This window comes from Salmo trutta, chromosome 5, assembly GCF_901001165.1.
Source record: "Salmo trutta chromosome 5, fSalTru1.1, whole genome shotgun sequence".
NCBI classification, from domain to species: Eukaryota; Metazoa; Chordata; class Actinopteri; order Salmoniformes; family Salmonidae; genus Salmo; species Salmo trutta.
Window position 1 is genome coordinate 52,034,918 of NC_042961.1, and position 25,034 is coordinate 52,059,951.

Consider the following 25,034-nt stretch of genomic DNA (forward strand, 5'->3'; position numbering starts at 1 on the left):
CTATTGGGGTAAGGTTCCCGTGGGGGTTGCCATGGAAGCCAAGAAGGGGAGTGAGGTTTGTGTGTTTGTGTGTGCTCAAACACACATGCAAGTGTGTTTGCGTTGTATGCTTTGTATGCATCTCTGTGTGTGGAGTAAAGGTGGTCTAGAGTTTTTTTTTTTTTTTTTCCTCTGGTTTTACATGTAACATGCTGGTAGAAATTAGGTAAAACAGATTTAAGTTTGCCTGCATTAAAGTCCCTGGCCACTAGGAGCGCCGCTTCTGGATGAGGATTTTCTTGTTTGCTTGTGGCCTTATACAGCTAGTTGAGTGTGGTCTTATGATACCTGGTGGGGTGAGTAGATCTATCTCTGACAGGTTAGTGTGAGGAGGTAGGGAGGGGGCCCTCTAGTAGGATCCCTCCGGCCCCTTGTATGACACCTGGCTGGGGCAGGTCGAACTGTCTCTGGCATGTTAGTGCAGGGAGGTAAGGGAGGTAGCCCTCTAGCAGGGCGCTTCTAATCCCTCCTTGTAGGTCACCTGTTTTCAGGTGTCGATAACAATGCAAACAAGAGTAGCTAACCAGAGAATGTTGGCTCAAACTCATCCCCGACCCCGGCTGGGAGGGGGGAAATAAGTTCTGGGAGATGGCTGATAGAGCTTCGGCAACATCAGTCTGATCACAGTGCCTCTGTGGTGAAATGTTTAAATGCGCGTCCCCCACATACTTAGGTAACTCTAAACCGCGAAGGTTTGATTCGAACGCAAACCTTGACGGGGCCCGTCAAGAGTGAGCAATAAAGGGAGACGGCCGGTGCTTAGCGGTTAGGTACAACCAGGTCTCAGGTTCGCCTGAGTACGGGACTCTACACATTAAGGTGGGAGCTCCCTTCCACGCTTCTCGGAGCATGAAGTGGGATGGCATGTGACTAACCCTTAGAAAAATCATACCGTCTACGGAATGGGTCCTAGGTTCCAGGGACCCGGGGGTAATAACTACCCTCATGGTGAATAGAGGGGATAAAAATGCAGGCCGAAAGGGAGGTACACTACATGCATGCGTGGTAAGGTGCGAAGGGGCGGAACGGTAACATGTATCATTCACACCGGTGAAACCCAAACATAATGTTACAGTTCCATACAGTGCAGAAGGCACTACCATCCGACGCACGGTCGAATAATCCCTCTCTTTTGTCACCCTCAGGTCTCTCGCAGTGACAGACAGAGTCAAGCAGTAGGAATCGGACGCACTCTCCAGCTGGAGGACGCCAGATACAGTAGCGCTAGTCCTTGACGACCTCGTTTCCAGGTAAGTAGTGCGCAGCACAAGACGGCTCGTAGGCGACTGACGGCCAGTCGGTAAGCCGGAAACGAGTCCACCCCGCCATGCGGATCAACCAAGGGTCAAATGGCTGACGTTCAAAAGAGACGAGCCCCGCTTCGACCGGTGCTCCTCATGTCAAAGTGAAGAAATTCAATGAAGCGCGGGTGAAGGGCGGGAGTGATTATGACTCGATTAAGGTAGCCAAATGCCTCGTCATCTAATTAGTGACGCGTGTAAATGGATGAACGAGATTCCCACTGTCCCTACCTACTATCTAGTGAAATCATAGCCAAGGGAACAGGCTTGGCGAAATCAGCAGGGGATGAAGACATTTTAGCCTACTTTTATTTCCCCTTTTATGTCAAGTGAGAAAATGTACCATTTACAGCCTGTTATCTTGTTTGTAGAACATAGGCTAATTGGCAGACAAAACGATTAGATATTGTCAATTTATATTAGGCTATAGCCTACTTTTTTATTTTATATAGGCCTTCACCATTGATAGGTCTGTAGATGTGTCGTAATCGACAGGCTAACGAGAGGATCAGTGTGTCAATTTTATGCCTATGATCACCTTACCCTGTTGATATTTTGTTTTAATAATAACAAACAACTTATCCTATACATCCCTTTTAGAGATTTGCTCCCTCACTTCTGTTTTATTTAGTCCAAATGATTAGGCCTATGTCCTTTGGGGGTTGTATTTGTAAATATAAACTAATACAACTTTTTTAATTGAAGAAAAAAGAAAAGTGCCTGCCACAGTGCGTGTGGTTTTCATTTTTGTTTTTTCAAATCATGCTTACCAGAATGTAGTCATGAGCTGGTGTGTCTCGTGCACCTGCGAGGGAAGGAAGTTTTGGAAAGAGCAGCGGACATTTTTAGGGTTGGAGACACTAAGCAGTGGTAGTGTATGCTACACATGATATAAAAGGTGCAGAAAAATACAGCACACCTAAACTGTTGGAGTCATAAACAAGGTGTCAGATCAAATAAACTAATGTGCAAATTTTTATAAAAAATTTATTAAAAAGAGGAACCTATACTTCTTTAAACTGCTAAGTCATTTCCCACTGGGCACACACTGGTTGTATCAACATTGTTCCACGCCATTTCAATGACATTCAGTTGAACCAATGTGGAATAGATTGAATTGACATCTCTGCCCAGTGGGTTGTCACATACAGGGCCGGTTTCCCAGACACAGATTAAGCCTAAATCTAGTCCAGGGCTATAAAGCATCCTTAAATTAATGGAGAATCTCCATTTAAATAACTTTTTAGTCTTGGACTAGGCTAAATTAATTAATCTGTCTGAACAGTTGGCCCTAAACTTTTATCTGCATGTGCTTCTCACAACAAAATGTCCTTCGTGGCTCTTTCTACAGTACATCGATGTTCTTACAGTCATTTTCTTAGGAAAGACTTTGTGCTGTTCCAAGACCTCTTGTGTTTTGGTAAATTAGCGTTTTCAATATGAGCGCAGCATTTAGTTTTCAACTCGAATCAATAATTTTATCGTATTATTATTATATGTAGTAGAAAGCGATAGGTTAGAAGAAGCCCACATAACCATATGGGTTGGTTATGTAGGCTTCTTCTAACCTATTGCTTTCTACTACATATAATAATAAAATACAATTATATCTTCACATTAAAAACCAAAGTCTATCAGAATTCTAGTCATTCCAATAAATGTTATACCCTTTGATCTTCAAGAATAGGACTTGAAAATATGGGAGTATAGATTATCCACATTGTTTTACCTGAGCATGACCCCAAAACTAAGGACTTATTAGCCAGCCCTACTCTGTAGTTTATGATTTTGTTGTCATGGAGGACTGATTGGGCTCATTGATTCTAGTTGAAAACTAAATGCTGTGCTCATGGAAAGGCAGGCTTTGAGCACTACTGAACCACTGCTTTTAATCATGACAAGGCGACCGGAAACATGACCGAATACAGTGTAGCTATTCCCTCCACAACGCAATCAAACAAGCTAAGTGTCAGTATAGAGACAAAGTAGAGTCGCAATTCAACAGCTCAGACACGAAGCGTATGTGTCAGGGTCTACAGTCAATCACGGATTACAAAAAGAAAAGCAGCCCCGTTGCGGACACCGACGTCTTGCTCCCAGACAAACTAAACAACTTCTTTGCTCGCTTTGAGGACAATACAGTGCCACTGACACGGCCCGCTACCAAAACCTGCGGGCTCTCCTTCACCGCAGCCAACGTGAGTAAAACATTTAAACGTGTTAACCCTCTCAAGGCTGCCGGCCCAGACGGTATCCCTAGCCGCGTTCTCAGACCATGCGCAGACCAGCTGGCTGGTGTGTTTACGGACATATTCAATCAATCCCTATCCCAGTCTGCTGTTCCCACATGCTTCAAGAGGGCCACCATTGTTGCTGTTCCTAAGATAGCTAAGGTAACTGAGCTAAACGACTATCACTCACTTCACTCACTTCCGTCATCATGAAGTGCTTTGAGAGACTAGTCAAGGATCATATCACCTGCACCCTACCTGACACCCTAGACCCACTACAATTTGCTTACCGCCCCAATAGGTCCACAGACGACGCAATCACACTGCACACTGCCCAAACCCATCTGGACAAGAGGAATACCTATGAAAGAATGTTGTTCATCGATTACAGCTCAGCATTTAACACCATAGTACCCTCCAAACTCATCATTAAGCTTGAGACCCTGGGTCTTGACCCAGCCCTGTGCGACTTTCTGACGGGCCACCCCCAGGTGATGAGGGTAGGAAACAACATCTCCACCCCGCTGATCATCAACACTGGGGCCCCACAAGGGTGCGTTCTCAGCCCTCTCCTGTACTCCCTGTTCACCCATGACTGCATGGCCATGCACACCTCCAACTCAATCATCAAGTTTGCAGACGACACTACAGTAGTAGGCTTGATTACCAACAACGACGAGACGCCCTACAGGGAGGAGGTGAGGGCCCTCGTAGTGTGGTGTCAGGAAAATAACCTCACACTCAATGTCAACAAAATAAAGGACATGATCGTGGACTTCAGGAAACAGCAGAGGGACCACCCCCGCTATCCACATCGACGGGACAGTAGTGGAGAAAGTGGAAAGTTTTAAGTTCCTCGGCGTACACATCACGAACAAACTGAAATGGTCCAAACACATAGACAGCGTGGTGATGAAGGCGCAACAGCGCCTCTTCAACCTCAGGAGGCTGAAGAAATTTGGCTTGTCAACAAAAACACTCAGAAACCTTTACAGATGCACAATCGCGGGCATCCTGTCGGGCTGTATCACCGCCCGACAGGGTAGTGAGGTCTGCACAACGCATCACCAGGGGCAAACTACCTGCCCTCCAGGACACTGTCATGACATTGCCCTCTTTTGGTTTTCTATGTTCCATCCCCCTACCTCCCCCTACCCAGGCTCTGTGAGAGCGGTCGTAAATTCCTACAAGAATGTCCTGCCTCATGGCCACTGTTTTGAGACAGAGTGGGTTTCATAGAAAGAACCCAGGAATTCTTCCACCTCACAGGACTGGAGAACCGAACGACATTTATGTTCTGGAGAAGGTATAAAAGATCGGGTGAAGAATCCAGCTACGAACTGGTCCATTTGGTACAATTTTGTGAAACTCATGAGAGACAATACGGCCACATTACCATGGCGCTGTTTATATAATAGCCTCAGTTGTGAGACTTACATCTAATGGTTGTATAAAATGAATGAATAAGGATAAAGCTATTTGGAATATGTTGGGATGCTTGTAAGATGTTAATGTGAGAGAAATGTATTTCTGTTTAAAGTTTCACCAAGTCATCGGCACTCCCCATGAACAGATGGGACCTGGCGTCATGAGACAGCCTTTTTCTGTTATTCCGAATATAACCCCCACCCAGGGTTTCTATCACCAGACCGAGCTTACCTCCATTACGAGTGGCTAAAGGTTGGAGACCAGCTTACCTCAATAACGAGAGGGCCAAGGTTTGACCATGCATTCCTGTTTCTGAACTTTAACCATACCACATGGTTAAACTCTTAGACTATTGATACCGACAGAATAATAACAAGTCTTTGATATTAATTACTAGTCTGCAGCTAGGAATTCGGTATCATTGAACGCGAAGACCGACAAAACATCTCTCCTATAACGACATTAATGAATGTCACTTTGAAATATCCATTCTAACCGAGAGAGAGAGAGAGAGAGAGAGAACGCAAGTACAAACTCTCCAACAGAACGAACTTTTGAACAAAGATCCCGACGACACACTGAGCGTAAATATATATATTGATTGCAATTGTTCCCGAATGAGTGAGCGTTCATGTGCAAAGGATTAGCATATCAATTGTTATAATTATCAACTCTTATCAACCCCTTTTGTCTAACAAGCCGCCATGCCGGTTTAGCCCACTAGGGCACATTCTCCTATCATTTCCTTGTAACCATAGCTACTGTTTGTTATGCATTTCTGTGAATTACTTAGTTAGTAAATAAATGATTTTAAGACAATTGATGTATGGATGACTCATAGTGAAGACTGGGTTCGTGCAGTTAACTTCTTAAAGTGTAAATTAAACTGGTTACTACTCTGGCCCAGAAACTAGAATATGCATATTATTAGTAGATTTGGATAGAAAACACTCTGAAGTTTCTAAAACTTTTTGAATGATGTCTGTGAGTATAACAGAACTCATATGGCAGGCAAAAACCTGAGAAAAATCCAACCAGGAAGTGGGAGATCTGAGAATTGTAGTTCTTCTTTTGAATGCCTATCGAAACTACACTGTCTGTGGGGTCACGTTGCACTTCCTAAGGCTTCCATTGGCTGTCAAAAGCCTTCAGAAAGTTTTTTCATGCGTCTCCTGTAACCGGGCAGAGAATAGGAGCTCAGTCAATGAGTGGACTGCCTATGGACAAAGGGCTTGGTGATGCGCGATCCCGATAGCGCGCCCCTCCTTCTTTTTCTTCTGGAATGAATTCGCTATTGTCCGGTTGGAATATTATCACATTTTTATGTTAAAAATACCATAAAGATTGATTGTAAACAAAGTTTGACATGCTTCTAAGAACGGTAATGGAACATTTTGACTTTTCGTGTCTCGAATTACACTCGCGCATTATGCCTTTGGATAGTGACCTGAATGTACGAACAAAACAGAGGTATTTGGACATAAATATGGATTATTTCGAACAAAAACAACATTTCTTGTGGAAGTAGCAGTCCTGGGAGTGCATTCTGACGAAGATCAGCAAAGGTAAGAGAATATTTATAATACTAATTCTGAGTTTAGGTGACCCCAGAACTTGGCGGGTGTCTGTATAGCTTGCTTTGATGGCGAGCTATGTACTCAGAATATTGAAAAATGTGCTTTCGCCGAAAAGCTATTTTAAAATCTGACACAGCGGTTGCATCAAGGAGTACTGTATCTATAATTCTTAAAATAATTGTTAAGTATTTTGTCAATGTTTATGATGAGTATTTTTGTAAATTGATGTGCTCATTCACCGGAGGTTTTGGTGGGAATACATTTTCTGAACATCACGCGCCAATGTAAAATGCTGTTTTTGGATATAAATATGAACTTTATTGAGCAAAACATACATGTATTGTGTAACATGATGTCCTAGGAGTGTCATCTGATGAAGATCGTCAAAGGTTAGTGCTTCATTTAGCTGTGTTTTGGGTTTTTGTGACATATCTCCTTGCTTGGAAAATGGCTGTGTGGTTATTTTTGTCTATGTACTCTCCTAACATAATCTAATGTTTTGCTTTCGCTGTAAAGCCTTTTTGAAATCGGACAATGTGGTTACATTAAGGAGAAGTGTATCTTTTAAAATGGTGTAAAATAGTCGTATGTTTGAGAAAGTTGAAATTATGATATTTTTGCTGTTTTGTATTTCGTGCCATGCTATTTCACTGGCTGTTGAATAGTGTGGGACGGTCACGTCCCACCTTGCCCAGAGAAGATAACCAACAATTTACGACGTTTGGAATGAGACTGACGAGGTAAACGAATACATCATTAATCAGAAGACTCATAGATCAGATATTATAATATCTGAAAGTTATATTAGGAAAATTATAACTTTGTAATCTGAATATTTTCCTTGGTGCCCCGACTTCCTAGTTAATTACAGTTACACAATTAATCAGTTTAATCGCGTAATAATAATTACAGAGTTATTTGATAAATATGTCTTCAGTTTTAATGATGCCAAAGACACGACAACACCTACACCACCCGATGTCACAGGAAGGCCAAAAAGATCAAGGACAACAACCACCCGAGCCACTGCCTGTTCACCCCGCTATCATCCAGAAGGTGAGGTCAGTACAGGTGCATCAAAGCTGGGACCGAGAGACTGAAAAACAGATTCTATCTCAAGGCCATCAGACTGTTAAACAGCCATCACTAACATTGAGTGGCTGCTGCCAACATACTGACTCAATTCTCTAGCCACTTTAATAATTAAAAATTGGATGTAATAAATGTATCACTAGTCACTTTAAACAATGCCACTTTATATAACGTTTACCTACTCTACACTACTCATCTCATATGTATATACTGTACTCTATACCATCTACTGCATCTTGCCTATGCCGCACGGCCATCGCTCATCCATATTTTTATATGTACATATTCTTATTCATTCCTTTACACTTGTGTGTATAAGGTAGTTGTTGTGAAATTGTTAGATTACTTGTTAGATATTACTGCACGGTCGGAACTAGAAGCACAAGCATTTCGCTACACTCACATTAACATCTGCTAACCATGTGTATGTGACCAATAAAGTGTTATTTTATTTACATGTGAAAAATGAATGTCATATACTGCATTTGCTATAGGCCTATTGTTTACCTTTTTGTTGGTGACACTTTGATATCTTGATAATATGCAGCTGTTTAAAGGGCAAATCCACAGATGAAACAATAAGACGGACGCCCCGCCTCTGTTTAGGTAAAAAGCTGAGGGATGGGCCTGGAGAAATGTAACCACTCTCAGATTAATAGACAGAGCTATGGATGCAAGGACTGACCATCCATGATGTAAAAAGTATTGTTTTAACCATGTTATGAGACTATACAGTGTTTACAAACATCGGAGAAAAACAAGCTTATATTTTGGGTTCTCATGGAGTGTGACAGTTGAACAAAGCTCATGGGGCATTTATAAGTTATATTCTTCAAGAATCAGTGGATATATATATAATTTATAAGTCCAAAAATGGATGTAGCAACTACAGATTGCCACTTTAAGTCTATCAAAAGTGTGCCAGTTTGAGCATTTGTCCATTAGGCCTATAAATATTATTTTTATCAGCATGAATTCGATTTAGCAATAAAAGCCCCACTTTTATTCCATAGGCTTTTATCCGCACTATGCAGCTGTTGCAAGAACGCATTTTTCACTGGCTGTCCACTGGTTTCAAAAATAATTGTCAGACAGGCCACTTCCTGTTTGGAATCTTCTCAGGTTTTTGCCTGCCATATGAGTTCTGTTATACTCACACCATTCAAACAGTTTTAGAAACTTTAGAGTGTTTTCTATCCAAATCTACTAATAATATGCATATTCTCGTTTCTGGGCAAGAGTAGTAACCAGTTTAAATCGGGTATGTTTTTTATCCGGCCGTGAAAATACTGCCCCCTATACCTTAAGAAGTTAATATTAGATATCGCGCACTGTTAGAATAATTTGTATGGGTTAGGATAATGACTTAAGTGTTCCACTCTGAAATTATAGGATAGGGTGATATGTTTGAGAATCATGGGAAGATAAAACCAGGATATGGGTAGATCGGTTAGGATTGTAATACTTTGATGGTATATCCTTTAGTAGGGATGTAAACAGAGTGAAGTTGTAGAGTGGGTAATAGAAAATCATTGGAGGGTTTCAAACCAAGAGGGCCCCAACGGGGGAGGGGAGGTGAAAGCCTTGAAGAATGTGACAACTTTTATGGTTCTTTGTGGTTAGTGGAAAAGTACTGGTTGTTTGAGAATGGAGTGGTCTAAAGATAGGAATGTAGGTGTGTATTATAAAAGGACTGAGTCCTAATTTTTTACTTTAGAACATTCTCTGAATAAAAAAATCCAAACGACAAAATCCAAATGACAAATCCAGCCAACAAATGACAAACAGAAAATTAGGACAAAACAACAAACCACACAACAAAACAACCCCAGAATCACAACCCCAAAGCCAGCATGCAGGCCCCCCGAAGTCCCTTACCCCCTCAGAAGAACCACATCCCCTCCAAAACCTTTCCTCATACCACTCTCTACCTCCCCCCATTTTTTAACACCCATGATCACTCCAGCCTAGCCCCTACGGGCCCAGATCTGTCCCCCCATGGTCCTTACTGCACCTGACCTTACAGCACAACTCCCAAAACCCCCAATTCCTTCCTAGAAACTGGCTCCCCCTCCTAGTCCCCCTTCACAACACAAACAACACTCTAGAGGCCCTCATCCACCTCTGCAACGAAATGATCAAACCCGGAGTCCCCCAATGACCCATGACCTTGACAATACACTCAGAACAACTGTGAACAGCTGTTCATGTTTGCCTCCCCACTAGGGAATCCATCCATAGACGGATGTGAGTGGTTCGTTGTCAGGTGGGTCTGGGCCCTCTTTGTTCCCTCTGTTCTCCAGCCCTCATTGTCCAGCCTTGCCTCCACATCGCTCCCCCTCCAGCACAAGCCCAAACAGATGGACATATCCTCCTCCACCCCATCCCTCTTGTCCCTCTCCACCTCCCTCCCCCTTCCTCCCTATACACTTATACCTCTCACAGAACCAGACCAGAACCAAGAACCCCACAAAAGAAGAGGCGCAGAGGAAGGACCAAAGATATAGATCTACGCCCGGAGCGAGCAGGCCACAGCGGAGTACTGTCTCTGACTTGTTTTTAGCCAATCACTTTTTGTGTAGTGCACTATAAAGGTAATATGGTTCCATTTGGGACTACACTACACTGCCATTATCTTCAGTATTGAGCTTATTTTCTGGACTCCAAAGGTTTGACTGAAAATGGAACATTATATAAGTGTGGTGCTGGTGTGCTGTTTGTGTTGTATGTTTTACATTTTGTAATGTTGTATTGACTGCTTGCTTTCTTGACCAGGTCTCACTTGAAAGAGACTTTGTGTCTTAACTGGTTTTCCCTGGTTAAATAAAGGTTAAATAGAAATAGCATAAATATACCAATACAGTCAACAAATATGAATATGTTGCTTTTATTTGCTTGCTTGGAAATGAAGTGAAAGCATCAACATAACATGGACAGACACTTTGATCTAAGGTCTAAAAGTCCTCTTATAAGGAACTCTTTTCATTTACCTACTGTATGCAGCTCTCTTCTAAGGACTCATCCCTCTGACCCTTCCTGGGTCCTTCACAGGTAAATATATAATGAACATATCTTTATTAAAACATATGTAATAAACATATAATAAACACAAGCAATAGACATAGTACACAAAATGTGCTACGTTATACGCTTCCGCTCATAAGAAGAAAGTTGGCTAGTGAAAGCTTTCGCAGAGCAAAATGCCCATACACTTCATTGCATTCTAGGGGCTGTATCAGAAGGGAGCGCTGGGCAGGCAGTCCAAGACACAGGTTGTTGAATCACGTCCACCATTTTGTATTACGGGGTATTACAGGGTATTACGGGGTATGAGTAGTGCTTCCAACCTCTTTAGTACGTTTACTTGCCTGCATTCTGGGAAAGAGATAAAAAACAGACAAGTCAAACTAGGCAGGTTGACGTTTATTGTCACAAGTCTTGTCCTGGAAGCAAAACTGAACGATTTCCCCTTAGATAGGCCAGCTGCAAAGTGAAAATTGTCTATATTTTGTTGGATTTTAGCTTGAAATGTACGCTTTTTTTTAGCTTTTGGTCTTAATTTAAGTTTAGGGTTAGGATTAACATCAGATTTTATGACGTTGTGGCTATTCCAGCTAGTGACCACCCACTGGGCACAGACGTCAATTCAACCTCTATTCCACGTTGGTTCAATGCAATTTCATTGAAATGTCATGTAAACAACGTTGATTCAACCAGTGTGTGCCCAGTTGACACTGCAGAGCTGCCTCCAGAACAAGATTCATGACAAAAAGCGCTAACCTGCTCTAACTTGCTAAACTTTTTTTTTTTTTTATAACAATCCCGTCGGCCATATGTTTGACACTCATGCCGTAGACTGTCTCTCTTAAATGTTAATCATTAACCATGATCTGTCTAGCATTGTCCCAGATCAGTTTGTGCTGTTTTGCTTTCTTGGCATAAAAACAAACAGATCTGGGACAAGGAAATTATCTCGCTAAGAAAAGGCAATAGCAGCAGTTTGTTTGGATTGCTATCTATTACCTTTTGGTTGATCTCTCCACCAGAATCTTCACCGGGGGGTCATTTGGGTCCAGGCAGAGTTGACGTCCATTTTTGAGTGTGATACTAAAATAATTAAGGGGAGATTGTCTGTACTCCATAGACTTCTTTCAAGGTCAGGAATTACCAGCTATTCCTTTAATGCATTATCTTCAAGATGTGCACCAGTACCTTTGTTCTGTGTTCCTGTGAGCAAATTCTGAAACGTCCACCTTTTCTTATTGTAAGTAACATTTATAAATGTCAAAACATGTAACCTGATGATCAGCTATCAATGTGTTGATTTATCAGTTGAGGGACTGATTAAAAAAAAAAAAATTAAATGTATTTTTTACTTTTTACTTATTCTGAGAATAATTATTGATTATAAATGTTATTATGTTGATTTATCAGTTGAGGGAGTTACTCACATGACTTCAGTCTTTGAGCAGTGCGGACGAGGAGGGAGATGCAGCACTCTCTTCAGATTCCTGAACGGAATACGACCAGTCTGCACGTTGGGGCAAAGGCAGTGTAGAACCCGTGGATGTCTTTTCCCTATATAGAGGTAGGGTGGAAAGCACAATGGGTTTGTCCTACATTTCTTATTTCGATTTCACTTTTTATCTTGAATGATGTTTTTATTTATTTATTTTTATTTCACCTTTATTTAACCAGGAAGGCAAGTTGAGAACAAGTTCTCATTTACAATTGCGACCTGGCCAAGATAAAGCAAGCAGTTTGACACATACAACAACACAGAGTTACACATGGAGTAAAACAAACATACAGTCAATAATACAGTAGAAAAATAAGTCTATATACAATGTGAGCAAATGAGGTGAGATAAGGGAGGTAAAGGCAAAAAAGGCCATGGTGGCAAAGTAAATACAATATAGCAAGTAAAACACTGGAATGGTCGATTTGTAGTATAAGAAAGTGCAAAGTAGAAATAATGTGGTGCAAAGGAGCTAAATAAATAAATAAATACATACATACATACATACATACATACAGTAGGGGAAGAGGTAGTTGTTTGGGCTAAATTATAGATGGGCTATGTACAGGTGCAGTGATCTGTGAGCTGCTCTGACAGCTGGTGCTTAAAGCTAGTGAGGGAGATAAGTGTTTCCAGTTTCACAGATTTTTGTAGTTCGTTCCAGTCATTGGCAGCAGAGAACTGGAAGGAGAGACGGCCAAAGGAGGAATTGGCTTTGGGGGTGACCAGAGAGCGCGTGCTACAGGTGGGTGCTGCTATGGTGACCAGTGAGCTGAGATAAGGGGGGACTTTACCTAGCAGGGTCTTGTAGATGACCTGGAGCCAGTGCGTTTGGCGATGAGTATGAAGCGAGGGCCAGCCAACGAGAGCGTTCAGGTCGCAGTGGTGGGTAGTATATGGGGCTTTGGTGACAAAACGGATGGCACTGTGATAGACTGCATCCAGTTTATTGAGTAGGGTATTGGAGGCTATTTTGTAAATGACATCGCCGAAGTCGAGGATCGGTAGGATAGTCACTTTTACGAGGGTATGTTTGGCAGCATGAGTGAAGGATGCTTTGATGCGAAATAGGAATATAGGATGTATGATGTATGATGATATCAAAAATACATGCATAAATATATGGTTATTGGTTAGGGTTAGAGTTAGGTTAAGGGTTACTGCTGTATATACAGCGTAACAACGAGTAGTAGTTACAATAGTTATTACTGTATACACATGATAACACCGTAATAAGAACACTGTCATGTAAAGAGTCACCGACACTATTGGAATGTTGATCAGCTGGGAAAACTTCAAATGAAAGTAACCAGGTTATATATTCAATAAAGTAATAAACTATCATGCACTAGTATAAAAATAGTAAAATAGTAGTAATGAATTAGTAATTACGTATACAATGTTAAGTAAAAATTGGATGATTATTTACCTTCAGTTGCTGAGAAGATTGCCAGGAGGGTGAGCAGAACCATGGTTATGCTTGCAGTGTTCATGGTGATATCCCTTTACATGCAACCCTGTGGAAGGCTGCTGTACTATGGGTCTCCAATGATGATTCTGTTGTTGGATGAGGGTGCCTTGGTTTTTCTGGTAGTCATGTGGTTTAGATATAGGAGAGAGCTGCTGGAAAGTGTACTAAAGCTTGGAATTCAATGTAGGCTGTTTCATGTCACCCCAAAGTCAACTCTCTCTCTCTTTCTCTCTGTATTTGACTATTTTCTTCGGGGGCCTGTGAAAACATATATATTTTTAGACTTGAACCTGACTGCAGGATTTGGAAGCTATGTGGGTGCTTTTCTTCTGAAAGGCCCTGGTCAAAAGTAGTACACTTAAAGGAAAATACAAATCAAAAACTATATTTTGGAATTTGTTTCATTAGTCCACTGTTGATACAGTCCCAAAATGTTTTGCATGTGAGCAATCAAGTTTAAGATAAAGACTTTTCAGAATACAGAAAGTGTCAAAGTATGATGCATTTTAATTTTGAGTGGAATTTTCATTAGGTAGGGATTTGTTTTATTTTTTTTTATTTCACCTTTATTTTACCAGGTAGTCTAGTTGACAACAAGATCTCATTTGCAATTGCGACCTGGCCAAGATAAAGCAAAGCAGTTCGACACATACAACAACACAGAGTTACACATGGAATAAACAAACATACAATCAATAATACAGTAGAAAATTCTGTATACAGCTGGGGCAAATGAGGTAGGATAAGAGAGGTAAGGCAATAAATAGGCCATGGTGGCGAAGTAATTACAATATAGCAATTAAACACTGGAATGGTAGAATGTGCAGAAGACAAATGTGCAAGTAGAGATACTGGGGTGCAAAGGAGCAAGATAAATAAATAAATACAGTATGGGGATGAGGTAGATTGGATGGGCTATTTACAGATGAGCTTTGTACAGGTGCAGTGATCTGTGAGCTGCTCTGACAGCTGCTGCTTAAAGCTAGTGAGGGAGGTATGAGTCTCCAGCTTTAGTGATTTTTGCAATTCGTTCCAGTCATTGGCAGCAGAGAACTGGAAGGAGAGGCGGCCAAAGGAAGAAATGGCTTTGGGAATGACCAATGAGATATACCTGCTGGAGTGCGTGCTAGGGGTGGGTGCTGCTATGTGGTGACCAGTGAGCTGTGATAAGGCAGGGCTTTACCTAGCAGAGACTTGTAGATGACCTGGAGCCAGTGGGTTTGGCGACAAGTATGAAGCGAGGGCCAGCCAACAAGAGCGTACAGGTTGCAGTGGTGGGTAGTATATGGGGCTTTGGTGACAAAACGGATGGCACTGTGATAGACTGCATCCAATTTGTTGAGTAGATTGTTGGAGGCTATTTTGTAAATGACATCGCCAAAGTCGAGGATTGGTAGGATGGTCAGTTTTACGAGGGTATGTTTGGCAGCATGAGTGAAGGATGCTTTGTTGAGAAATAGGAAGCCGATTCTAGATTTAATTTGGGATTGGAGATGTTTAATGTGAGTCTGGATGAAGAGTTTACAGTCTAACCAGACACCTAGGTATTTGTAGTTGTCCACATATTCTAAGTCAGAACCGTCCAGAGTAGTGATACTGGACGGGCGGGCAGGTGCGGGCAGCGATCGGTTGAAGAGCATGCATTTAGTTTTACTTGCATTTAAAGAGCAGTTGGAGGCCACGGAAGGAGAGTTGTATGCCATTGAAGCTCGTCTGGAGGTAAGTTAACACAGTGTCCAAAGAAGGGCCAGAGGTATACAGAATGGTGTCGTCTGCGTAGAGGTGGATCAAAGAATCACCAGCAGCAAGAGCGACATCATTGATGTATACAGAGAAGAGAGTCGGCCCGAGAACTGAACCCTGTGGCACCACCATAGAGACTGCAAGAGGTCCGGACAACAGGCCCTCCGATTTGATACACTGAACTCTGTCTGAGAAATAGTTGATGAACCAGGCGAGGATAACACATCCTAGATCTGAATGAATGAAATAATCTTATTAAATACTTTTTTCTTTACATAGTTGAATGTGCTGACAACAAAATCACACAAAAATAATCAATGGAAATCCAATTTATCAACCCATGGAGGTCTGGATTTGGAGTCACACTCAAAATAAAGTGGAAAACCACACTACAGGCTGATCCAACTTTGATGTATGTCCTTAAAACAAGTCAAAATGAGGCTCAGTAGTGTGTGGCCTCCACGTGCCTGTATGACCTCCCTACAACGCCTGGGCATGCTCCTGATGAGGTGGCGGATGGTTTCCTGAGGGATCTCCTCCCAGACCTGGACTAAAGCATCCGCCAACTCCTGGACAGTCTGTGGTGCAACGTGGCGTTGGTGGATGGAGCGAGACATGATGTCCCAGATGTGCTCAATTGGATTCAGGTCTGGGGAACGGGCGGGCCAGTCCATAGCATCAATGCCTCCTCTTGCAGGAACTGCTGACACACTCCAGCCACATGAGGTCTAGCATTGTCTTGCATTAGGAGGAACCCAGGGCCAACCGCACCAGCATATGGTCTCACAAGGGGTCTGAGGATCTCATCTCGGTACCTAATGGCAGTCAGGCTACCTCTGGCGAGCACATTAAGGGCTGTGCGGCCCCCCAAAGAAATGTCACCCCACACCATGACTGACCCACCGCCAAACCGGTCATGCTGAAGGATGTTGCAGACAGCAGAACGTTCTCCACAGCGTCTCCAGACTCTGTCACGTGTGTCACATGTGCTCAGTGTGAACCTGCTTTCATCTGTGAAGAGCACAGGGCGCCAGTGGCGAATTTGCCAATCTTGGGGTTCTCTGCCAAATGCCAAACGTCCTGCACGGTGTTGGGCTGTAAGCACAACCCCCACCTGTGGACGTCGGGCCCTCATACCACCCTTATGGAGTCTGTTTCTGACCATTTGAGCAGACACATGCACATTTGTGGCCTGCTGGAGGTCATTTTGCAAGGCTCTGGCAGTGCTCCTCCTGCTCCTCCTTGCACAAAGGCGGAGGTAGCGGTCCTGCTGCTGGGTTGTTGCCCTCCTACGGCCTCCTCCACGTCTCCTGATGTACTGGCCTGTCTCCTGGTAGCGCCTCCATGCTCTGGACACTACACTGACAGACACAGCAAACCTTCTTGCCACAGCTCGCATTGATGTGCCATCCTGGATGAGCTGCACTACCTGAGCCACTTGTGTGGGTTGTAGACTCCGTCTCATGCTACCACTAGAGTGAAAGCACCGCCAGCATTCAAAAGTGACCAAAACATCAGCCAGGAAGCATAGGAACTGAGAAGTGGTCTGTGGTCCCCACCTGCAGAACCACTCCTTTATTGGGGGTGTCTTGCTAATTGCCTATAATTTCCACCTGTTGTCTATTCCATTTGCACAACAGCATGTGAAATTTATTGTCAATCAGTGTTGCTTCCTAAGTGGACAGTTTGATTTCACAGAAGTGTGATTGACTTGGAGTTACATTGTGTTGTTTAAGTGTTCGCTTTATTTTTTTGAACAGAGTATATATACGGTACCAGTGAAAAGTTTTGACACACCTACTCAAGCCAGGGTTTTTCTTATTTTTACTCTGTTCGACATTGTAGAATAGAAATAACACATATGGAATCATGTAGTAACCAATCATTCATACTACACCGGCTCTGATGCTGGCCGGATGTGGTAGGGCTTGCAAACCATTACAGACTACAAAGGGAAGCCCAGCCGAGAGCTGCCCAGTGACACGAGCCTACCAGACGAGCTAAACTACTTCTATGCTCACTTCGAGGCAAATAACACTGAATCATGCATGAGAGCACCAGCTGTTCCGGAAGACTGTGTGTTCACGCTCTCTGCAGCCGATGTGATTAAGACCTTTAAACAGGTCAACACAAGGCCGCAGGGCCAGACAGATTACCAGGACTTGTACTGCAAGCATGCGCTGACCAACTGGCAAGTGTATTCACTGACATTTTCAACCTCTCCCTGTCCAAGTCTAATACCAACATGTTTTAAGCAGACCACCATAGTGCCTGTGCCCAAGAACACTAATGTAACCTGCCTAAATGACTACTGACCCGTAGCACTCAAGTCTGTAGCCTTGAAGTGCTTTGAAAGGCTGGTCATGGCTAACATCAACACCATTATCCCAGAAACCCTGGACCCACTCCAATTTGCATACCGCCCCAACAGATCCACAGATGATGCAATCTCAATTGCACTCCACACTGCCCTTTCCCACCTGGACAAAAGGAACACTTATGTGAGAATGCTATTCATTGACTACAGCTCAGCATTCAACAACATAGTGCCCTCAAAGCTCATCAATAAGCTAAGGACCCTGGGACTAAACACCTCCCTCTGCAACTGGTTCCTGGACTTCCTGATGGGCCGTCCCCAGGTGGTAAGGGTAGGTAACAACACATCTGCCACACTGATCCTCAACACTGGGGCCCCTCAGAGGTGCATGCTCAGTCCCCTCCTGTACTCCCTGTTCACTCATGACTGCACAGCCAGAGCACGCCCCCATTCTCATTGACGGGGCTGCAGTGGAACAGGTTGAGCGCTTCATGTTCCTTAGTGTCCACATCACCAACAAACTAACATGGTCCATGCACACCAAGACAGCCGTGAAGAGGGCATGACCAAACCTTTCCCCCCTCAGGAGACTGAAAAGTTTTGGCATGGGTCCTCAGATCCGCGAAAGGTTCTACAGCTGCTCCATTGAGAGCATCCTGACTGGTTGCATCACGCCTGGTATGGCAACTGCTCAGCCTCTGACCGCAAGGCACAACAGAGGGTAGTGCAAACGGCCCCGTACATCACTGGGGCCAAGCTTCCTGACATCCAGGACCTCTATACCAGGTGGTGTCAGAGGAAGGCCCAAAAGATTGTCAAAGACTCCAGCCACCGTAGTTATAGATTGTTCTCTCTGCTACCGCACGGCAAGTGATACCGGAGCGCCAAGTCTAGGTCCAAAAGGCTTCTGAACAGCTTCTACCCCCAAGCCATAAGACTCCTGAACATCTAATCAATTGTATTTTGCTCCGTTCATCTTTCACTCGATCCTGACTAGTCTCCTAGTCCCTGCCGCTGAAAAACATTCCCACAGCATGATGCTGCTGCCACCACCATGCTTCACAAAAGGGATGGTGCCAGGTTTCCTCCAGACTTGATGCTTGGCATTCAGGCCAAGGAGTTTAATCTTGGTTTCATCAGACCAGAGAATCATGTTTGTCATGGTAAGAGAGTCCTTTAGGTGCCTTTTGGCAAACTCCAAGTGGGCTGTCATGTGCCTTTTACTGATGAGTACCTTCCGTCTAGCCACTCTACCATAAAGGCCTGATTGGTGGAGTGCTGCATAGATGGTTGTCCTTCTGGAAGGTTCTCCCATCTCCACAGAGGTACTCTGGAGCTTTCTGTCAGAGTGACCATCAGATTCCTGCTCACCTCCTTGACCAATTGCTCAGTTTGGCCATGCTGCCAGCTCTCGGATGAGTCTTGGTGGTTCCAAACTTCTTCCATTTAAGAATGATGGAGACCACTGTTCTTGGGGACCTTTAATGCTGCAGGCATTTTCTGTTACCCTTCCCCAGATTTGTGTCGTGACACAATCCTGTATCGGAGGTCTATGGACAATTCCTTCAATCTCATGGCTTGGTCTTTGCTCTGAGATGCACTGTCAACTGTGGGAGCTTACATACAGTGGGGGGGAAAAAGTATTTGATCCCCTGCTGATTTCGTACGTTTGCCCACTTAAAAAAGAAATGATCAGTCTATAATTTTAATGGTAGGTTTATATGAACAGTGAGAGACAGAATAACAACAAAAAAATCCAGAAAAACGCATGTCAAAAATGTTATAAAATGATTTGCATTGTAATGAGGGAAATAAGTAATTGACCCCTCTGCAAAACATGACTTAGTACTTGGTGGAAAAACCCTTGTTGGCAATCACAGAGGTCAGATGTTTCTTGTAAATGGCCACCAGGTTTGCACACATCTCAGGAGGGATTTTGTCCCACTCCTCTTTGCAGATCTTCTCCAAGTCATTAAGGTTTCAAGGCTGACGTTTGGCAAATCGAACCTTCAGCTCCCTTCACAGATTTCCTATGGGATTAAGGTCTGGAAACTGGCTAGGCCACTCCAGGACCTTAATGTGCTTCTTCTTGAGCCACTCCTTTGTTGCCTTGGCCGTGTGTTTTGGGTCATTGTCATGCTGGAATACCCATCCACGACCCATTTTCAATGCCCTGGCTGAGGGAAGGAGGTTCTCACCCAAGATTTGACAGTACATGGCCCCGTCAAATGATGCGGTGAAGTTGTCCTGTCCCCTTAGCAGAAAAACACTGGCAAAGCATAATGTTTCATTTTTCATTTATGTTTACGTCATTTAGCAGACACTCTTATCCAGAGCGACTTACAAATTGGTGCATTCACCTTATGATATCCAGTGGAACAACCACTTTACAATAGTACATCTATATCTTTTTGGGGGGGAGGGTAGGGGGGGGTTAGAAGGATTACTTAATCCTATCCCAGGTATTCCTTAAAGAGGTGGGGTTTCAGGTGTCTCCGGAAGGTGGTGATTGACTCCGCTGTCCTGGCGTCGTGAGGGAGCTTGTTCCACCAATGGGGTGCCAGAGCAGCAAACAGTTTTGACTGGGCTGAGCGGGAACTGTGCTTCCGCAGACGTAGGGAGGCGAGCAGGTCAGAGGTGGATGAACGCAGTGCCCTTCTTTCGGTGTAGGGACTGATCAGAGCCTGAAGGTACGGAGGTGCCGTTCCCCTCACAGCTCCGTAGGCAAGCAACATGGTCTTGTAGCAGAAGCCAGTGAAGAGTGCGGAGGAGCAGGGTGACGTGAGAGAACTTGGGAAGGTTGAACACCAGACGGGCTGCGGCGTTCTGGATGAGTTGTAGGGGTTTGATGGCACAGGCAGGGAGCCCCGCCAACAGCGAGTTGCAGTAATCCAGACGGGAGATGACAAGTGCCTGGATTAGGACCTGCGCCGCTTCCTGTGTGTGGCAGGGTCGTACTCTGCGAATGTTGTAGAGCATGAACCTACAGGATTGGGTCACCGCCTTGATGTTAGCTGAGAACGACAGGGTGTTGTCGAGGGTCACGCCAAGGCTCTTAGCACTCTGGGAGGAGGACACAATGGAGTTGTCAACCGTGATGGCGAGATCATGGAACTGGCAGTCCTTCCCCGGGAGGAAGAGCAGCTCCGTCTTGCCGAGGTTCAGCTTGAGAAGGTGAGCCGTCATCCACACTGATATGTCTGCCAGACATGCAGAGATGCGATTCGCCACCTGGTTATCAGAAGGGGGAAAGGAGAAGATTAATTGTGTGTCGTCTGCGTAGCAATGATAGGGGAGACCATGTGAGGATATGACAGAGCCAAGTGACTTAGTGTATAGCGAGAATAGGAGAGGGCCTAGAACTGAGCCCTGGGGGACACCAGTGGTGAGAGCACGTGATGCAGAGACGGATTCTCGCCATGCCACCTGGTAGGAGCGACCTGTCAGGTAGGACGCAATCCAAGAGTGAGCCGCGCCGGAGATGCCCAACTCTGAGAGGGTGGAGAGGAGGATCTGATGGTTCACAGTATCAAAGGCAGCAGATAGGTCTAGAAGGATGAGAGCAGAGGAGAGAGAGTTAGCTTTAGCAGTGCGGAGAGCCTCCGTGGCACAGAGAAGAGCAGTCTCAGTTGAATGACCAGTCTTGAAACCTGACTGATTTGGATCTAGAAGGTCATTCTGAGAGAGATCGCAAGAGAGCTGGCCAAGGACGGCACGCTCAAGAGTTTTGGAGAGGAAAGAAAGAAGGGATACCGGTCTGTAGTTGTTGACATCGGAGGGATTGAGTGTAGGTTTTTTGAGAAGGGGTGCAACTCTCGCTCTCTTCATGTTTGACGGTGGAGATGGTGTTCTTAGGGTCATAGGCAGCATTCCTCCTCTTCCAAACACGGCGAGTTGAGTTGATGCCAAAGAGCTCCATTTTGGTCTCATCTGACCACAACACTTTCACCAGTTGTCCTCTGAATCATTCAGATGTTTATTGGCAAACTTCAGATGGGCATATATATGTATTCTTGAGCAGGGGGACCTTGCGGGCGCTGCAGGATTTCAGTCCTTCATGGCGTAGTGTGTTACCAATTGTTTTCTTGATGACTATGGTCCCAGCTGCCTTGAGATCACTGACAAGATCCTCCCGTGTAGTTCTGGGCTGATTCCTCACCGTTCTCATGATCATTGCAACTCCACAAGGTGAGATCTTGCATGGAGCCCCAGGCCAAGGGAGATTGACAGTTCTTTAGTGTTTCTTCCATTTGCAAATAATCGCACCAAATGTTGTCACCTTCTCACCAAGCTGCTTGGTGATGGTCTTGTAGCCCATTCCAGCCTTGTGTAGGTCTACAATCTTGTCCCTGACATCCTTGGAGAGCTCTTTGGTCTTGGCCATGATGGAGAGTTTGGAATCTGATTGATTGATTGCTTCTGTGGACAGGTGTCTTTTATACAGGCAACAATCTGCGGTTAGGAGATAAGAGTGTGCTCCTAATCTCAGTTTGTTACCTGTATAAAAGACACCTGGGAGCCAGAAATCTTTCTGATTGAGAGGGGGTCAAATACTTATTTCCCTCATTAAAATGCAAATCAATTTATAAAATTTTTGACATGCGTTTTTCTCAATATTTTTGTTGTTATTCTGTCTCTCACTGTTCAAATGAACCTAACATTAAAATTATAGACTGATCATTTCGTTGTCAGTGGGCAAACATACAAAATCAGCAGGGGATCAAATACTTTTTTCCTCCACTGTAGACAGGTGTGTGTCTTTCCAAATAATTTACAATCAGTTGAAATTACCACAGGTGGACTCCAATCAAGTTGTAGAAACATCTCAAGGATGATAAATGAAAACTGGATGCACCTGAGCTCAATTTCACAAGCGTGGTTTGGTGAGTCATGTTTCGGAGGACTTTCGCCTCTCCCAAGCCTGTTGGGGAGTTGCAGAGATGAGACAAGATCGTAATTGGATAGCAATGATATATCACAAAATTGGGGAGAAAAGTTGGTATAAAAACTAACTGTTTTCGGTTTGTCATTATGGGGTATTATTCGTAGATTGAAAAATATATATTTAATAGATTTTACAACAAGGCTGTAATGTAACAAAATGTGGAAAACAGTTAAGAGGTCTGAATACTTGTCACGTCCTGACCATATACTTAGGTATTTTTGTATTATATTTGGTCAGGACGTGGCAGAGTTATGTTTGGTTATGGTATAGTGGGGTTGTGAGTGTTGGGTTAGGTTCTAGGTTAGGTTTTCTATGTGTAGGTGTATGTCTATGTTTGGTTAATTGGGGTTGGGACTCTCAGTTGAAGGCAGGTGTTGTCTATCTGCCTTTGATTGAGAGTCCCATATAGTGGGGTGTGTTTGTATTTGGTATTTGTGGGTAATTGTATTTTGCACTGGGTTTCGTTTCTCCTGTGAAACTGTCACCTTTCGCCTTTGCGTGTTTATTTTGTTTTGTCGTTTCCATCTATAATAAATATGATGTGGAACAGTCAACCTGCTGCGTATTGGTCATCAAGTGATTTCGACATATCTTCCGATGAGGGAGAATACGAGGAACGTGACAATACTTTCCAAATGCGCTGTCTATTACTTTTTTATTCTTTTGGAAAAGTTTTATTATTGCATTTCCTTTAAGAACAGCTCATATATTTTTGTATATCATTTTATACACATAAAAACAGCATAAAAGCATAAAAACAGCATTTGGATATTACATTTAAATTTGTTAAAAATTACATGTTGTTAAAAACAATGGAAACAATCATGAATAAAACTACTTTTTGTGGTATGAACGTAACATCTGTAAAAGCCATTTCAAATGTGTACAAATGATTTATCAAAAGTAAATCATTTTTAAGACATGAAATGTTAAAAAAGTCACTTTGTTAAAAAGCTGTCTTTGGTCCTTATACAGGAGCGGGGTGAATCCTTATCAAACTCGCCTCCTCCTGCTCTTCTGAATCAATTCCCGTCCCGTCCTTCAGGGCCCAGAGGAGATCCCTCCCCTAGGTGCATCGCCCTATGCGCCGCAGCTCTGTCAGGCAGCCTGGTCGGGGGCACGCGGTTGTCCTCGCCATGCCCAGGAAGTGCATAACGGCCCTGACCGGGAGGATCTCATGGGCGACCATCCAGGACAGGTCCCGGTTCAGATTCAGGAGAGCAGGATGGGCCACATTATGCCAAACCGTTATGGGCTCGCCTATAGCGAGCCCGCACACTGGACACACTTGTTCCCGCTCCTGCACAAGAGAGAGAAGAGTGCTGTGTTTAGTTAAAACCGTGACTGCCTCTTTTTCCAGTTTAAAATTTCTTAAAAACTTCTGGAGCTGGGCGTAGTGTGTGGGGAGCAGGAAAGAGACTGGGGCTCGCAGGTCGACTGGGATCAGCCTCAGGGTTCTGAGGTAAGATCCCAGCCAGAACTGTGCGAGGGCCTGGGTCATGTTGTTGACCGGGGAGATGGCAAGAGTGAGATGTAACGCTGTGTAGCGGCTGCCCAGGAACAAGTAGAGGTCCTCAGCCTCTCCCACTTGCTTCGCCACAGGAAGTAAAACAGCATCCGTTCCAGAGCTAAAAGAGTTGTTCGTGGGGGGATAAAAACAGAACTGATTAATAACAGCACAGGTAAAATCACAACTTTAAGGATTAAAACCTTGCCCTCAAAAGTCAGCTGTCAAAGTCCCCAAAAATTCAGTCTCTGTGGTACTGTCCCCAGGATCCCACTCCAAATACCGCTCCCTCCTCCCTCCCGGTCAAATTTTACTCCCAGTACCCTTATGTCAGTCATTTTAACAGTCAGTGGTAGTCTGGTCAAGTCTGGGTCAGCCCATGGTCCGAAAAATTGGGCCTTTTCTCTGTTCAGTCTCGCCCCAGAGGCTCCTCCGTACCAGTCTGTCCTGTCCAGGGTCCTGTTGACAGATAAAAGGTCAGTGCATAAAATCACAGCACAGACTGATGGGTACACTTCCAGCTTTTACTATATGCTTTTACTTACTGCTTTACTCCTATGTGTGCACTCACAATGGCCACCCATTATGCCATCATTGTCTTGAATGGATACACCCATTCTATTCAATGAGGGGATTCGATTACTCTGGCCTGGGCGCACGGGTAGGTGTGTCTCATCCAACAAGTGCTCTGCATATATGGGAACTCCTTCAAGACTGTTGGAAAAGCATTCCTCAAGAAGCTGCTTGAGAGATTGCCAAGAGTGTGCAAAGCTGTCATTTGAAGAATCTAAAATATTAAATATCTTTGGATTTGTTTAACACTTCTTGGGTAACTACATGATTCCATATATGTTATTTCATAGT

The 25,034-nt window shown here is 43.9% G+C and overlaps 1 protein-coding gene, 1 long non-coding RNA gene and 1 pseudogene across 2 annotated transcripts in view; 1 reads left to right on the forward strand and 2 right to left on the reverse strand.

The window, feature by feature from the left end:
* Positions 1 to 12,943, forward strand: part of LOC115194450 (uncharacterized) — a 14,983-nt gene extending 2,040 nt beyond the window's left edge. Inside the window, exons 2-3 of the long non-coding RNA XR_003878364.1 lie at positions 4,875 to 4,877; positions 12,933 to 12,943. This is a non-coding gene — a long non-coding RNA (uncharacterized LOC115194450). The remainder of the gene's footprint in view (positions 1 to 4,874; positions 4,878 to 12,932) is intronic.
* The window catches only part of LOC115194968 (uncharacterized), a 42,343-nt pseudogene extending 17,589 nt beyond the window's left edge, over positions 1 to 24,754 (reverse strand).
* LOC115194448 (growth-regulated alpha protein) lies at positions 10,540 to 13,865 on the reverse strand. Its single transcript, XM_029754147.1, has 4 exons — positions 13,617 to 13,865; positions 12,120 to 12,246; positions 11,692 to 11,775; positions 10,540 to 11,043 (listed from the first exon to the last, which is right to left on the reverse strand). The coding sequence occupies exons 1-4, from the start codon at positions 13,678 to 13,680 to the stop codon at positions 10,989 to 10,991; spliced, it is 330 nt and encodes a 109-aa protein (XP_029610007.1). The 5' UTR covers positions 13,681 to 13,865; the 3' UTR covers positions 10,540 to 10,988.
* Positions 24,755 to 25,034: the final 280 nt, after the last annotated feature.